At 35.7% G+C, this 16940-nt stretch overlaps 3 protein-coding genes across 4 annotated transcripts; all 3 read right to left on the bottom strand.

Moving 5' to 3' along the window:
• Nucleotides 1-3290: 3290 nt before the first annotated feature.
• Nucleotides 3291-4614, bottom strand: LOC132162552 (protein LURP-one-related 5-like). Of its 2 annotated transcripts, XM_059572796.1 has the most exons (3): nucleotides 4211-4614; nucleotides 3610-3991; nucleotides 3291-3339 (listed from the first exon to the last, which is right to left on the bottom strand). In XM_059572796.1, exons 1-3 carry the CDS (start codon nucleotides 4463-4465, stop codon nucleotides 3335-3337), a joined length of 642 nt encoding a protein of 213 aa, XP_059428779.1. In that variant the 5' UTR covers nucleotides 4466-4614; the 3' UTR covers nucleotides 3291-3334. The 2 variants fall into 2 exon arrangements, with proteins under 2 accessions (XP_059428779.1, XP_059428778.1); XM_059572795.1 differs by lacking the exon at nucleotides 3291-3339 and having other exon boundaries at nucleotides 3417-3991.
• Nucleotides 4615-8782: 4168 nt separating this feature from the next.
• On the bottom strand, nucleotides 8783-9498 carry LOC132161931 (uncharacterized). The gene is made up of 2 exons (XM_059572149.2): nucleotides 9208-9498; nucleotides 8783-9085 (listed from the first exon to the last, which is right to left on the bottom strand). Exons 1-2 carry the CDS (start codon nucleotides 9287-9289, stop codon nucleotides 8811-8813), a joined length of 357 nt encoding a protein of 118 aa, XP_059428132.1. The 5' UTR covers nucleotides 9290-9498; the 3' UTR covers nucleotides 8783-8810.
• Nucleotides 9499-10969: 1471 nt separating this feature from the next.
• LOC132191512 (Protein kinase superfamily protein) lies at nucleotides 10970-16697 on the bottom strand. Its single transcript, XM_059606568.2, has 6 exons — nucleotides 16378-16697; nucleotides 15731-16083; nucleotides 15483-15618; nucleotides 13121-13257; nucleotides 12866-12989; nucleotides 10970-11884 (listed from the first exon to the last, which is right to left on the bottom strand). The coding sequence occupies exons 1-6, from the start codon at nucleotides 16427-16429 to the stop codon at nucleotides 11397-11399; spliced, it is 1290 nt and encodes a 429-aa protein (XP_059462551.1). The 5' UTR covers nucleotides 16430-16697; the 3' UTR covers nucleotides 10970-11396.
• Between the last annotated feature and the right edge of the window lie 243 nt (nucleotides 16698-16940).

Here is a 16940-nt window from a genome sequence, read left to right as displayed (position 1 = left end):
AATTGCTGTTATCTGTGGGAGCAAATTCTTCTTCATTTTTCTATCCCTTTAGCTGAAAAAGAATTATTATATGGATAAATTGCAAATGTATTTCTTTTAGTAGTGTGTGGCAGTTGTGCATTCCATCCCATGCCACCTTCTACCTGAACAAAGACGTGTGGATTGTATTCCTTGGAAATGGCCCGCTACTACCTGTTTGTGCCATAAATCCCCTTGTATAGGTAGCTGCCAACCCATGGTGGATTGGGGCTAGGGTTGTAAACGAACAAAGCTATCCGTGAGCTCACTTGGGATTGGCTCGATAAAGCTCGGCTTGTGCCTGACTCGATTATTAAATGAGCTGTTTGTGGACATGGAACTATACTTGATCATTAAATGATACATATTTGTATAAAACTTAACTTGCTCGTTTAAAGTTCAAGAACATACTCGTATATATATATATATATATATATATATATATATATAACTTATTAAATAGTTTATATATTATAAATAGTATTTATGCTTATATAGTATGTAGCATAAATACTATATATAATGTAGTCATATAGTGTATAACTATTTATAGTTAACTAGTGTATTGTGTGTATTTAACTAAGTTAACTAATTAGTTAATTGGTTTAGTTATATATAGGGAGAGCTAATTGGTTAATATATATAAAAAATTAAAAATTTAAAAAAATGTTAGATAATTTGTATATATAATAAACTGTTATTTTTTTTATTTTTAATCAAAGTCAATTTCATATATTAGTAATATTAACAGGTATATTAAACATTTTTTGGCTACTATTAAGTGTTAAGAGTAAACTCTTTTTCATTTTCCTTGTATTTGTTTGCTTACAAGTGTCTTACACCAATAAAATAAAATCAAGCATACATCTCTCACAATAATAGTTAGCTTGTCTGTCCCACATGAAAAACGCAAAAAAAAACTTTCTCACCTAAGTAATATATAAAAAGGATGTAAGCTTCTGTTACTGAGCCAAGGCTCTAGTTGTCTCACATGGATTGGCTCAAAAGGAGAGGCTTGAATTACAAAGTTGCCATCGATTTGTTGGTTGAGAAGTAAAACATTTTTACTAATATATTATTATTATTATTAAATTTAATTTAATTTGTCTCATTGGTATGAGTCATTTAAGCTATTATTATTTTTATTTTTAAAAGTTTGCATTAGCCGAGCCGGCTCGGCTCGGCTTGCCCGCTTGACTCGCCTATTAGATGAATTTGAGCTCGGCTCACACAAAGAATTTTTCTTGGTGAGCCAAGCCAAGCTTAAATTTTGGAGCTTGGCTTGAGCTCGAGCTCGTGGATTTTTTAAATGAGCCGAGCTTGGACAGCCCTGGCTCGCTTAAGCTCAGCTTGTTTACAGCCATAATTGGGGCCTTTAAACCTAAGAGTTGAGGGCTTGCCAATAATGACTTTACGCTATGGTTAACTCTGGTACTGGGCGTCTGACGTGGTCTATGACTCTTTGGTGTGAGTTGTAAGTTAGGATTACAAAGCTAGTCTTTCTTCCTCTTCACCTTCTTCATTTTCTCTTGTGAGCATCGTGTTGGGAGGAGGGGGTTCCCTCCTCTCATCTTTCTTCGTTTTGCCATCTCTCCCCTCTCTTCTTCCTCATTTATTATTATTATTATTATTATTTTTTTAAACTGCAACTTGAAAGTTAAATTTACAGTGTCTTTCTCCCTCCAACTACTCCTGCGCCACCCTTACAGATTCACTAGCTTGCACCACGTTCGATGGCCTCCCATGCTCTCGCGTATATAACCAACCACATGCCACAATATCTTTTGCCATTTTTTGACAGGTCGTTTGCCTCGGCATATTTGAGGTTCATTTTGTCAAACGGAGGAATTCTCAGGTGTCGTTTGTTATACTGAGTATCACAAGCTTTCCCCCTCCTTTCTCATTGGACCTTTATAGTTCATATTCTCATTTTGCCTATGGAGTGTTATAGATCTACTTATGATGTCTACCAAGCTTAGTACGCCGGGTGCCACTTACTGGATGCTACGGTGGTGCTTCTCTTCGATGCTTTTTATCAGTGTTTTGTAAGAAATTTTATTTAAAGTATGTCCATTATCTCACATATATTATTGTAATTATAAAATATATATAATTACGGTGTTAAGTGATTTATTCTAATTAAAGCTTATTCTATGAAATTAAATATTCTGAATTAAATTGTCGATTTAATTCTTGTGGAACAAGTATTTGATTTCATTAGTAATTTTATTTTGTGGAATCAATCAGCTGTATTGATTTTTTATTTCTTGATGAGAGAAATAATTAAGGTAACAGCTCTAATTGAGGGTCCCTGACCTACCTATAAACAAGGCATGTGTATTCCATCAATTGACACTCACTGGTAGGCATAGGTCAAAAGAACTTCTCAATCATTTTTAGTTTTTTAGTTTGGTTGTTGTAAAGTTGTTCTTCAACCTGCTTGAGCAAAACAATGGCCGAAGATACATATATATTAAATTATTTTCGCTGCTAATTTTATTGTTAATTAGCATTTAATATATATAGAATTCTTACATGTTTTTCTTTTTGCTATGGTTTTCAAGGTGACTTGCTTTTACAATATGTGCTGTTATTGGACTGTCCTTTTTAACCGCCATCAAAGGCAACCCTTTTCTTGGGCCGGGCCAATCTTTTGGTCCATTTTCAATAGTTTTTAGGTTTTTTTAGCACTGCTTTGTTGGTTATAGGGGAGTGTTTGTTGGACTAGTATTTCACCGATATTTTGTGTCTTTTTGTTTGATGCAATTTTTCCTCCTCTTTTTCCCCTTATATTTGCTTAGGAAAAAAAAAAAGAAAGAACAAATCTAGCATAGAGGAATGTTTGATTTAGAAGTGACCGGTGGATTCCTGGTGTGGTGGAATGTTCATGACCCAAACTGATGGGTGTCAATCCGATTTGGGATTTTAGCGGACTTGGATTTTGCTGACCTCTAGCAATAAGGGAAGTGTTACCAATTTTGAGGAATGTCGGCTTGTCGATGATGTTATGCTAGCAATCAATTGAGACAAAGGGGTGTCAACGATCTACTTGCACTATACATGTATTTTGTATTTGGGCAAAATACATTTTAGCTTTATGAACTATCACAACATTTTTATTTATGTCTCTGATATAATATTGTTCCTTATTGAGATGTTGAAATTACTTATTCAGCCCTTAATGCATCACATGCGTTGACCATAGTAATAACCAATTGAGCGAGAGGACCAAATTACCCATAAAAGGGTAACCAACGAACACACCCTAAAAGCTCCATCATATCGATCGGTGAAATGGCTAAGGCGTTTTTTCTTCTCAACCTTTAAAAGAATACACATAATAAAAGTTTAAAAACATAAATGATAGGTGATGATAGTTGAAGAGGATTTTAATTGTCTCGTCTCACGTGCTTTAATTAATTCGTAGCCTTTTGCATATATATCTTTTAATTTCTGGATCATGTGGTTTAATTTAATTTCCAAGAGATTTATAAATGCAGGCAGTAGATGGTTTTGAGATGATATGAGGTAGCTAGGTTTCGATCTGTACATGTAAATTTTAGGAACACAAAACGGGGGCAAATGGCTTACCGCAAATGCGGTCCAAGATAATTACGAAGGCCATGACAAGCTGAGTGTCAAAGCCAGGTTGAACCGCGAGGGTGAAGACATCATCCCCAAGCAATATCTTGTTGTTTACTCTCTTCCTAGCAATCTTTGCAACCATTTGTCCAGTAGTGCTGCTCTTTATTTTGCAATTTCGCCTTCTAAAACACCCTTCGATCCTGAAATCCGGTGTCTGATCAGATTGACCGTGTCCCATCACAACAATTGCCTCCACGTCGTCTTTGCTACTGTGTCTGTGGAAAAGCATTGATCCGCTTCTCATTGAGAATACCTTGGAATTTGGACTGCTTGTTCCGCATTTATCTTCTCCTCTGTATGCATTCCACTGATATTGCATGCTCAAGACCTGTTCATATATATATATATATATAGTCATTACATACACATATACATATATACTTTTCACAATATTAATTGGATGCACATACACACACACACACACACACACATATATATATATATATACTTTAACGTACAATTACAAACAGAGAGTAGTCGTAGCTAGTCGAGTACTTACAACTCGTAGCTAGTGGCCTGCTAGCTGGGAATTATTTAGTATCCATACCTGAGGTTTCAAAGTTAACAAAGCTTTCCCAGCACCGTCCATGAGGACCAGCCTTCCTCCTCCTCCTGTAATGCAACAGCTTTTCCTCGAATAGTTGTCAACCCGGAAAGCCAATCTTCCATGGTGGTCGAAAACAGTGAATCCGTCTGTTCCCTGGAAACTCATGCTAGATCGCTTCCACACGGTGAGCACGGCAGGACGTAGTAGTTGGGCATCTTCCTTCAACAACATATCATCAGGATGAATTCTGGACATGATTCTTCACTCTAGCTAATTTACACAAGGATGAGATCGATGGAGTGTAAAATAATCGACAATTAATTCCTTTAATTGATTCGGAAAGCTCAATACCGGAGCTTGGGGCCTTGTATAATATAGTGGAAATTTGGTTGCAACTTACAATATTCGACGTAGCAACGTGGAAAGAGAGACCTTTGTCTTGGAACTTTGTCTAGCTTAATGGCTAACACAACTACTTGCGTAGGTCCCCTAGCTTTATGCCACCATCAATGACACGGGCGCGCGGCCTACTTCTTTTTCTTTTTTTTTTTTTTCTTTTTGTTTTTGTACTATTGGCCACTCGATAAAATTATACACGCCAACATTAATTCAACCTACTTAATTAAACATGTCATAATTCTTAACTTTAACTAAACCTCAAATTTTATGTTAAATTCATATCCGATTCATGAGTCATGTAAAAAATTATTAATCCTAGCATCTACCCCATGATCAGTACGTACTACAGTAGCAAATTATAATTTATTTCTTTAATTTCCACCCACTAAATACGGGCGCGACTTCTCTTTAGAAAGTTGTTGCTGCCTTTAATTAATTAATACGTGATTATTAATTATGTTCATACGAAGCACAAATCTAAACAATTAAGTGCATGGTCGAGGAATTAAGGGGAATCATCATTGTGATTTGGGAACCCATTACTAAACATCATAATTAAGTAGCTTGTTTTGGATGGAGTTGGGCAATGCATGCAGGTAAAGTTATATGGACAAAATGACGCCCCTCGTACGCCGTGGGCCTAACTGTCGCGTGTGGTTTGCAAGTGATGATTACCATTTAGCATTTACCAATATATATAACATGAAATGGAATTCATGAGGAAGATACATTGGTTAGTGGTTACTGATTTCAATCAATTAGCTCTATCGTTCAAACTCCATGTGATCAAATTTGTCGTCATACTGAAATTTGCTTCTCTTTTTTCATTTGTCTATTTCAAGTGGAGATATTCTATCAACTTAATTGCTCTTGGCGAGTTGTATTCAAAGCAGGGCAGATCTATATATTCATAGTACATGGTTTTTGATTTTTGGTTGGAAACCAAGCTGATTTCTTGTTCTCTTGCTGCCTGTCATGATTCTGAAAATCCAAAAAAAAAAAAAAAAAAAAAACAAGAAATTAATGTCAAGTACAGGAAGGGAATAAGGATTAGAATGAATGACAGATAGATAAGTCAATGAAAGGATGATTTATGCCTTCATTAACAATTTGAATACTAATATTGGTGCCACTAAAATATTGGTTTAAGAAGTAGTTAATTAAGCAACTTGGTTTAGTGCCCCGAGGATTGAGTCACGAAAGCACTTACGTACTAATCACTTGTTGCATATGTGGGGTTATTATTGTCCTATAGGATAAACTAATTATGTAATATTATACAAGACAAATATGGATTCTTTGTAAGAAACTGGCATCCATTAACGCATTCGCCCGTACACCTTCCCCCCCCCCCACCCTCCCCGGGCAAAAATAAAAAATAAAAAATAAAAAAATATTGTAAAAGAAAAAGTGGGTGATTAATTAGCAAGTTCATTGCAAAATTAATTACCAATTAATAGTCACTCTAGTTCTAATTATGTTTCTTAGAAAATTGAAGAAAAAAAATTGTAGAAAACTAATGAGAATTATCAATTAATATTAGGATTATTTTGTTGTGGTAGAATAATGATGCTGGTCAGATGACAAAGACAAATTTATATCTAGCTAGAACCACATTCGTTATTGATTTGGACATTTTCGCTTCAATTCCCCAGATTCAGTTATGGAGAGTGATAGCCTCATGGGGTAGTGGAATTAAGGTGGTGTATGGTACAATTCTAAGTGCCCCATATGGATTAAGTATAATTTTAGTAATATACAAATAAGCGATCTTGATCAGTACCTTACTAATCGACTTAATTTTAAGGATGAGTTGTACTAAAATTTGTATAATTTAGCATTAAAGTCATCACCACATTGAGTATAGGGTCCAATATTGGAGTAGCGATTTTGTAGTCGAGTCACAAAACTAGGGAACGTCCTAGAAGCTGGATTACAATGTCTTGGTACTATATATGGGCGGGCATATATAGTATTTAGGGTTGAATTAATTAAATAACAAAGTATATATTATATGTAAGTGGCCTTATTAACATCAGCACTTGGAATATATAGCACATTTATTTAAGATTTGTATATGGGGTTGTATTCTTTAATGTTTAATCTATAGTTTGATAAATAGAAAGTGATAACACACGTTAGAGGCCAGGGCCGATTGTTACAGGATTAATTCATTTCTCTGGCCTTGTTTAACTAATCCTCTTCCTCTCATGCCTACACTTTTGGGGGGCACGAGGTTTTCTTTTAATTGGGTGGAGGGGAAGTGATAAGCAGTATCAAAAGCTTTTCGTTTTGTTTGTATAATATTATATCCCCAGATCATGAGTAGAACAGATGTCTTAATTACTACAACTTAAGCGAATTGCAATCTGACTAACTTCTCTATCCTATTATCTGTTATTAATAGACGACATTAATTAATAATATTGCTCGAGCTCAGAAAAATAATTCAATTGAAAAGAAAATTAAAGAAGCAGAAAACATTAATAATGAGGATCAGTCATGCGCGCGTCGATCCAAAAATGCTGCTTGCTTGCTGCCTTCACAACAAAAGAAAAATATATGTGTGATCGTTGGTCGTTGACTACGGAGGTACAGTTTGGGGCGACACTGTTTAATCAATCAAGCAATAGAAATTAGAATCGTGGGAGATCATATCCATATATATTTTCTCACCAAGTGAGTTAGCATAAGCGGAAGAATTGAAGACATAGTGTTGAATTTAAACAGAGACTGCTTGAAAGAATCTAGGTTGAATATGAACAGAATATCTAGAAGGATACACAAAGATATAAACATAAAAATAAATATAAAATGTTAAAGATACTTCAGTTGGAATTACAAATTCATAGATCAATATAATGAAAATAGGATATATGAAAATAAGTACTTACTATGATGCTATTAAATTAGCTTAAAAAAACTTTCATTGAATGAAACATTATGTAATATATGGATAGAACTCTGACATACATATTTGTGAAATATTACTGATGTTCAGTGAGAGAGAAGAGAAAGAGTATTCTAAAATTCAGAAGAATCGAATGTTTATTACAAACGAGAGGATGCTTATTTATATAAAAATAAAGATGTTGTAGGTGAACAGTAACAGCTGACATGAACAGTGATGAATGTTACCAAACAGTAATGGCTGACAAAACAGTGATGAACAGTGTTGAACAATAATGACCGACAAAACAGTGATGAACAATAATGACTGCCAAAACAGTGATGACTGCTGTGAACAGTGATGAACAGTAATTGATGTGTGTAGGCTTAGGCTTTCAATCTTCACCAAGATCGTAAGGGTCTTAGGCTTCTTGGCAAAGAGACTGTATTTGGTTTGCAGAAGAGGAGAACGAAGTTGGGCTTTGTTCTTTATAGTCTTCAACCCCTTCAGCTTTAAAGAGAAAGTTTCTAGATATATCTATATGACCAAAATAACTTTCGCTCTAATATCACGTTAAATGATTAGCATTTATGACAAAATTTTAAATTAATAAAAAAAAGTGAATCTAATTATTTAAATATAAATTTTAACAATTATAATGATTTCTTCTTTCTTCGTCAATCGTCCTATTTGTTTCTCGATATGTGCTTAATTATAAACTCTTGCAGGCTATGATCTGATTCTTTTCGCAATTTTACTTTATGTTACAGAAAATAGGTAATATTAAAAGTAAAACATATATGCTTGGTAGCTGGGAGAGATGTTAATTAATTGGGAATCTTTATATATATGGATATATAGTAACCAAACCCTGTAATCTTGTTTTCTAGAAAGCTGAAGTACCCTAAAATTTAACAATATTTCAACCCATTCTATTTAATTAACTCTGCATAAAAGAGCTTAATTAGAACAGCAATAACTTGCCTGATGCTGCACATCGATCATTGCATGTGAACATATATATATATATATATATATAAACAAAATACAATACCGTGGCAACTTTCTCGTGCTAACTTATAGAAGAGATGAGAATATTGTTATAAACAAATCATACGTTAGATACAGGGGCTTGGCCTTTTTCACCTTAATTCATTCTTTAATTTCAGCAAATAATTGTAGTCTACATACAAGTGTATATATCATTGATGTTATATATCCACGTAATTTTTTTTATTTTTTTTGTTGTGGAAATTGCGGAGGCAGGGAGGGAGGGATATTGATGAAGACGGAAATTAAGGAAAAGTTAATTTAGACAGCACAAGAGATACAGTCACACTTCTTGGGTACGAAAGCACAGACTCCATAAGGCTTGTTAGGAAGCTGGCAGTCGATGCCAAAGCAGCAAGGCATAGTAGTGCAGCTGGTAGTGGCGGCGGCAGCAGCGCAGCACTTGCATAACAAACAAAGCTGGAAGGGCGCTAACCTCCGTCGTGCATCGTGAGAATCAGCTTCAACCATCCGGTACTCGGTTAGACCCACGGGCTGTAGCTCATCAACTGGTGGCATCAGCTCCGCCTGGGATCCTGCACGGATCCATCATCCATGTAATTTTCAATTTACATGACAACGTACAAGGTAATTAGGTACTCACTTTTCAATTGAAAATCAGAATATATATATATATATATATATGCGGCAAACTTACCAATTAGGTTGACGATGAACTGAACAAAGATGAATAGCAACGGTAACAACTTCACGATGTTTGAGATTGTGAAACTGTCCATGGCTCATAGACGAACAAACATGCAAACACCACCAACATCCCCAGCAGAGAGAGAGAGAGAGAGAGAGAGAGAGAGAGAATTTAGCGTTTGAAAAGATTTGTGTGGTGGAAAGCAGTGGAGAAGAGGTTTGTTGGGAAAGTGGGGAAAACGAACGGATATTTTTGCCTCCCTGGATAAGGGGGAATCGACCACCAGGCATCAACGCAAGTTTTCCAGCTTTATCTGGGCACTTGTTTTTCAAATGCTGATGGACTCTGGTTTTAAAGTTAATTTTCAGGATAAGCCCACTCTAGCAGCGTCAATAAGTGTACCCGAGCCCATGCCAGCCGGACTCAGATCACAATATAATATCTGATTCTTCTCATTGAACATCCTAATTAATGTTATTATTATACATTAGAGTCAAACCTATAATTAATACTAAATACTAAACAAGATATCAATCAATTTAATATTATAAACTTATTGAAGACACAAACACCGGCAATTTTTGATGGCTAGCGGTTGTTGTTGATTTTCTGTCTTAGCCAAATATCGAAAAATGTTTTTAGCTAAAATTATTTTCTTAAAAATAATTTTATAATAAAAAAAATATATATTTTACATTGAAACAAACAGAGCCTTAGTTTGCCTGCATACTTTTCTAAGTTCTTTTTGATAAAATAAGAGTTGGCCTTGATATAGAGGGCTGACCTTATAAGGTTTCTAAAAAGGGAGTGTGTAGAGCAAGGTGCCACAATCATTTATGCAGCACATATATTTGATAGTCTAGAGGATTGGCCATCTCATATTGTATTTCTAGGTTTTTTTTTTTCCCCCTTTTTCTTCCGAAATATTCTTACTTCCTAAATTTTGGATGAGTTTTCAAATCTCCTCAAGATCAAAATAATGTTTTCAGGTTTATGTTGCTCATGGGCTCATGGCCCATGGGAAGTTGCAAATAGCAATGCCTATGGATAAAGTTCAAGAAATTAGCAGATTGTCACTAACGGTAATTTTTTAATTCCAAACTCCAAACTTCAAACTTCAAAGTAGCTTCTTACTCTTTTGTAGGTTTAGGAACATGCATTTGTTATCAAATATCGAATTATGAGAATAAAGAAACCATTAAAAAGGAATAAATAACAAAATTAGTATATAAATGATAAAGACAAAGAATAGGGAAGCCAACATCGAATGCATTTGAATGAAAAAGCGAAAAGTAGCTTAATTCTTTAAAGGGAAAATTATAGTTTACCTCCCCAAAGTTGACAGCGTTTTTCAATTCGAACACTAAAGTTTCAATTTTTGCAATCCAACCCTCCAAAGTTTTAATTTTTGCAATTTGACCAATTGTATCCAAAACTTCTCATATTGCCCATAACTTTTATTTTTTTATTTTTTATAAAAAAAATTTTTAAAAAAATTGAGGTGTCCATAGCCACCCCTTTTGGCCATCTGACCATTTTTGCACCCTCAAATTTATTTATTTATTTTTCATAAAAAATATAAAAATAAAAATAAAAATCATGGACAATATGAGAATTTTGGAATAATATTGGTCGAATTGAAAAAAAAAATTAAAACTTTGTGAGGGTGAATTGCAAAAATTGAAATTTTGATATTCGAATTGAAAAACGTTGTCAACTTTGGGGGGTAAACTGTAATTTTTCCTCTTTAAATAGATTGAAATTTAGGAAAATAGAGCAATCTCTCAAAAGCAATACCATAAAGGTTTAAACAAGAATTGGAGCATCATATTCAAAAAACTTGCGAATCTGTAATTAATGTTCGCAATGGTGAAATAGCTATTCACATGGCAATTCACATTTGGTAAGCAAATAGAACCAGAACATTGATACAAGCAAACAATAATCTTGAAGAAGATGATGCGGAAGTGACCGAGAGGCAGACTTTTGGCATCACCTCACGAATCTGTAATTAATGTTCGCATGGTAAAATAGCTTTTCACATTGCTAGAAGCACCAAGCCGGAGAAAAATCATCAACAAAGGCTTGGGATCACCAGATACCATGTACATGAGATACAACGAGGCAAACAAGAGAATTTTGTCATGTCAAGAGGGGGGAAACACACCAAACAAGCATACAGATGCGTGAGATTCCTCTCACCTAACCCTGCATGCCGCAGGGCCGCCAGGAGAACAATTTGGGTTGGGAGATCGACAACCAGCACTTGGAACAACGTTGTTGGCAAACCTGTGATGCATTCGGTAATTTGGCATTCCAGCCATCGCAAATTGACCACCACCAGTAGTTGATGATGATGAGACTTCCTTCACACCATCGCTACAACTTTGTAGAGGTTCCAAAGTTTCAACTACGTCACTCATTAAGGGCCTTGCTTTGGGATTCTGGCTCAAACAATAGTAAGCCAAGCTGCAGGCTTTCTGTGCTGCTCTTACCGAGTACTGATTCTCCAATCTAGAGTCGATTATTTGTAGCAACTTCCTCTTGTCATTCAGTTTTGGCCGGGCCCAATCTACCAAGTTCTGCTCCTTGCTTGGCCTCGTCTTATCAACAGACTTTCTTCCTGTCAAAAGCTCCAGAAGAACAACTCCGAAGCTGTACACATCACTCCTGGCAGTCAGGTGCCCTGCTCATTTCATAAACACCCCGTTCAGAAAAACAAATACACATAAATTGGTACTCCTGAAGTATAGGATACATGAAATCTAGACACATCCACAATGTATAAATCATGGCTTTCGTCATTCACTAAAAGCAATAAAATTAAAAATAACTGAAATGATTTGACACAATGGTTAGCAGAACAAAGATAAAAGGGCAACCAATACACCTGAGTTCCACATTTGAGCGTCACTTGTCTTGTTTACAATATAAATGCCGTTTGTGAAGGAGTTTGAAGCTATTATTGTTTTAAAGGTTTCAAATATGGCAGGTTTTAGGGTTTTGAGCAATGATCAACACAAAAGACGAAAGAAAAAAATAGATGAAAACAAAATGCTCAACAAGGGAAGCACCACTCATACATTTTCTTTTCTTTAAGGTTATCAAACAGATTTGTTGTGTCTTACTTCTATTCCTTGCTTATTGTTGGATATTATTATTAGAGGATTTGAGCAATGATCAACAAACATTGAAGTTTCCCAATCAAGTAAAATTCATGCTCAACTTCCAACCACTGTAAACACTGAAAACCTTGTATAAGACCAACACCTCTCATTCCATCAACATTTTTCTCGGGGTAGTGAACATAGTAGCTGAAGAACCAAAGATTTTCGATTGAATGCATCTGCCAGGTATCTTAATCTTTAAAAATCCAAGTTTCCAAATTAAACCTATTTTGAACAATGTCAGATCCGCTTGGAGACTTATATTAGCAATTGGGGACCTCTTACAAGTACAACCTTACTTGAACAGGATCTGTTCTATAAGCTCGTACCTTTGTATCCATGATCACTACGGAGATAGGGACCTCTTACAAGATAAAGATCCAAATTCATTTCCCAGTTGATTATATTTTTAATTATGAAATTCTTTTTCTATCTACCTATCGTCAAGTCAATGTAGTTGTTGATAAATCAAGCATTTTTTAGATATAAGGAAACTGTACCAGTCATCACATATTCAGGGGCAGCATAACCATAGGTACCCATTACTCGAGTTGATACATGGGTTTCATCACCTTGTGGTCCAGCTTTAGCAAGCCCAAAATCAGAAAGCTTTGCAGTATAATCCTGCAGACTCATTGGCAAATAGCGAGATGAATAGAAATAAATCATCCCCCTACCAAGAAGGGTGGCCATAAGAGGTTTAAAAAACACCAGCTAGGAGGAAGAAGGGAGGGGTAGGAAGAAACACCACTTACAGAGTCCAATAGTATATTAGAGGTTTTGAAGTCCCTGTAGATAACAGGCCTTTCAGCATTATGAAGAAAAGCAAGACCTTTGGCAGCTCCAAGAGCAATCATCATTCTTGTGGCCCACGATAATGGAACAGCCGCCTCTGAAGGCCTCAGCAAAAGTCATATTAACTTGAGTTAACAAAAACATTGCCAAAACTAAGTAAAATGTCATAGCTTTAAATGATGTCAGAAAAATATATAACAAATTTTGATTAGCAATGCCTTTCTCCCAATAAATCATCAAAAGCACAAAAATTAGATTGCTCACACTTTCATAAATTATTGTGTAATATGATTTCATTAAAGGGTGTCTCAAGTGTCTTGTGAACCAAACCAGGCAAAATTGACATAGCAAGTAACTAACTATTTGCACAAATATCATAAGATTTATCACCAAACATCAGCAGGTGTCACAAATATAAGTGCACAAAAAATGTATTTGACATATCTTCTGTGGTTTGATCCCTTAAAATTTTGCATATTTGATTCTACTGGTTTGGATTTGACGCTCTCTTAAACTATCTGCTTCACATGTTTCACAAAGATCAAGCAGAAACTGAGGATAACTCTCATGTGGTCATCAAACTCTGCATAAGTTCCCATAAGAAGTAGCATCCAAAAGTTGCTAAATCCTATTATGGGAAGGGAAGTTCAACTGGCAAATATCTAACACTCTTCACAAGGGACTTAGAATAACTAGATGCACTAGGAAACAAGTAAAACACATAGATGATGGTTCAGTTCAGCATCATCTTTGAAAATGTTGAGGGCTTGATTATGTGTTCTAGAGATGAGGTTAAGTGGTGGAGGTTGTACCAACCCCTTGAGCCGTGCAATTGCTCCCCACCATTTTGAGTACTTATGCTCATTGTCTAAACCCCATTGTAAACCACTTGAACCACTTAATTATGGTTAAAGGAGTTCTTGACTTTGCTACCAAATATGGAAATTTTGGTAGGAGTCCCCATAACAGAATTGGACTATTTTGACCGCATGCACAAATTTCCCCGGGTTCTTATGGGCTTAGAGAACTCAAAAATCAATCTTTCCCACTTATTGATTGAGAGCCATTAATATAGTTCAACCCATGAATTACATGGAGATCTGATTCTCACTCAAGTGAGATACCTTAACATCCTTTTTTTAAGGTCAAGCCCAAAACCCAACAAAGGCATTATTCTTTTGACTTGCTTGTTTTACTTTATTTAGTCATGCTTTATCTTGTATTGTACATTGTTGTGCCTATCTTCTTCTTATTTTTTATGGATAAGATAAAATTCATTAAAGCTAAAAAAGTTACAAGAGAAGGGGGTGGGGGACTCCTACAAACACCCCAATAAAAATAAAATACAAAGCTCAAAAAATTTAAAAAATTTTAAATTTTTTTTTAAAAAAATAAATAAAAAAATAAACTGGAAATGGGCCAAAGAATTGATCCGGTCAAATGCCCTCTCAACTGAAAGACAATAAACATTGTTGTGCCTATCTTGCTTGATTCAATTGAAACTGGAAAAGGCTATATTCCATCAACAAAGACCCGCTCTTAGGCCAGGAGAAAAGGGTGAGTAACACCTTATTATCTAACCTAACCCCGTTATTGCCACTTGGTTTTCAAGGGCTGGTTCTAGATGAAGAGCTCTTTCTAAAAGAAAAACAATAAGAGTAATAATAGTGAGAATACTATTACTTATAATTAATAATATTCTGCTCAGAAAAAAAAAATTAATATTCTTAAAAAAAAAAAGTTATTTTCTTATTTCATTAAAAAAAGTGACAACTCATCTTCTTCCTTCCAAAATAAATATTGCTCATCCCTTTGAAAATCGGGATGAGACCTTTCATGGACCACGAGGTATAGTGGTTCCATCCTAAACTACTATAAACATTTCACTAAAGCAAAAAGATAGGGTTGAGCGAATTCAAAGCCCATTCAACACTTCATGTTCCAGAGGTAGAACAGTAGTTTGGGATCTTAAACTCTTAGAGGACGAATATTGTGTGACATCACTAAGACTCCTACAGAAGGGGAACCAGATATGTACCAACTACCTTTCCCTCCCCTCAGAATTACCTCACTCTCCTGTCAAAAATTTCAGCTCTCAACCATCTTATGTAGCTTCTTACAATGCACCAACGGAAAGTAAGAATTATGGGCACAGAACAAGTTTTCTGGTGGTTGCAGGAACACTGCTTTGATCAAGTTATCAATCCTTTAACAGCTAAATCACAATGCCAATGAGATCGGTATAGAACTAAATAGAACTCCGCAAAATAGGAAAAAAAACAAAAAGCACTAAAACTGATAATAAGATAAAGATGTGCATACTTCGAAAGAGGTGATTCTCAAGGCTGCCGCGGAACATGAATTCGTAAACGAGTAACCTGTGGTCATCCTCGCAACAATATCCAATCAACTTAACCAGATTTGGATGCCTTAGCTGGCCGAGAAAGTTAACTTCAGTCTGTTATAATATCATACAGAGAAGACATGTAAGTACGTAAAGAAACGGAAATAGATAAAGAAAATAAATGTGCAGGAGAGAATAGAAGAATGGAAGGAAAGAGAGAGATTACAAGCCACTCTCGGTGCCCCTGAAGGCCCTCCTTGTTGAGAACCTTAACTGCAACGGGGAGGGATTTGAGGCCAACCCTGACATTCTCGTCGATGTAACCCTTGTAGACGGTGCCGAAACCGCCTTCGCCGAGAATATAATCGGAGCGGAAGCTCTTGGTGATAGTCTCGAGCTCGTATAATGTGAAGGCAATCACGTGGGTATAGAGGAGGGCATTCTTTCGGGAGTCCTCAAAGTTGCGAGGGGTTGAAGGATCGCTCAGATCTGACACCGACCGATTGTGCTTCTTGTCCTTGTCCTTGTCGGCGGGAGTGGGAGTGTTGCCATTTTTACTTAACATGTGGAGCTGTTGAACTGCTCAATTTAAAGACAAAAGCAAAAAAAAAAAAAAAAAAAGTTGTATCCATCACATTTGAGCTAAAACAGAACTTCCAGCTGAAATGCCCTTGAATTGAATAAATTATACAGTAATTTAGAGAATTAACAGTAGAAGAGCTATGAAAAATGAGCATGAGGAAGAAAGAGGGAAAAACAAAGCCCTAGATCTGAACTCAAGATGGGGTAGGAGAAATTGTGAGGAAAATCAGTAATTAAAAGAAAAAAAAAGCAAGGAAAGGGAAGATAGAAGAGACGAAGCAGAAAAGCAACCTTGAGCATGGGAGACGACAGCAGATTCCTCTCGAGTGCCGCAGTTGCCCATCCTGTTTGTGCTCTGTGATGCGATTGCAATGCAGCTGCAGCTGCTGACTTATTATCACTGATGCTACAACTAATGGCAGTGACAGTGGCAGTGGCGGTGGCGGTGGCGGTGAGGTTACAAAAGCGGACACGGTTGTTGGTTGTACAAGAAGAGTAGGCGCTCGAAGTGGGAGTGTTTGCGGTTCTGATGGACCAGACCAGAGTTTCATTCTTCAGTGCCTTTTCCTCCTCTTCCTTATTTTTCCCAGGCAAATGGCTATTTCTATAATAATCTCTCTCTCTCTGTGTACCGTGACTTTCTTTTTAGTTAGTAAAAAAAAAAAAAAAAAAAAATTAAGAAGCATTATATACTTCTATTTTCGTTAAGGAAATTTCGTAAAAAAAATACATAGTTATATTATATATGGGGAGAGGTGTATACTGGTAATAAAATAAAAATACCAAATAAATAGAAATATAAAAGAAATTGTTATTTTGTATTCTCTTGTGTTCTCTGCTAACATAAAAATTAA

Source organism: Corylus avellana, chromosome 10, assembly GCF_965113065.1.
Source record: "Corylus avellana chromosome 10, dhCorAvel1.hap1.2, whole genome shotgun sequence".
NCBI lineage: Eukaryota > Viridiplantae > Streptophyta > Magnoliopsida > Fagales > Betulaceae > Corylus > Corylus avellana.
Note: the sequence above shows the minus strand (reverse complement) of the source record. Positions and strands in the feature narration are given on the sequence as shown.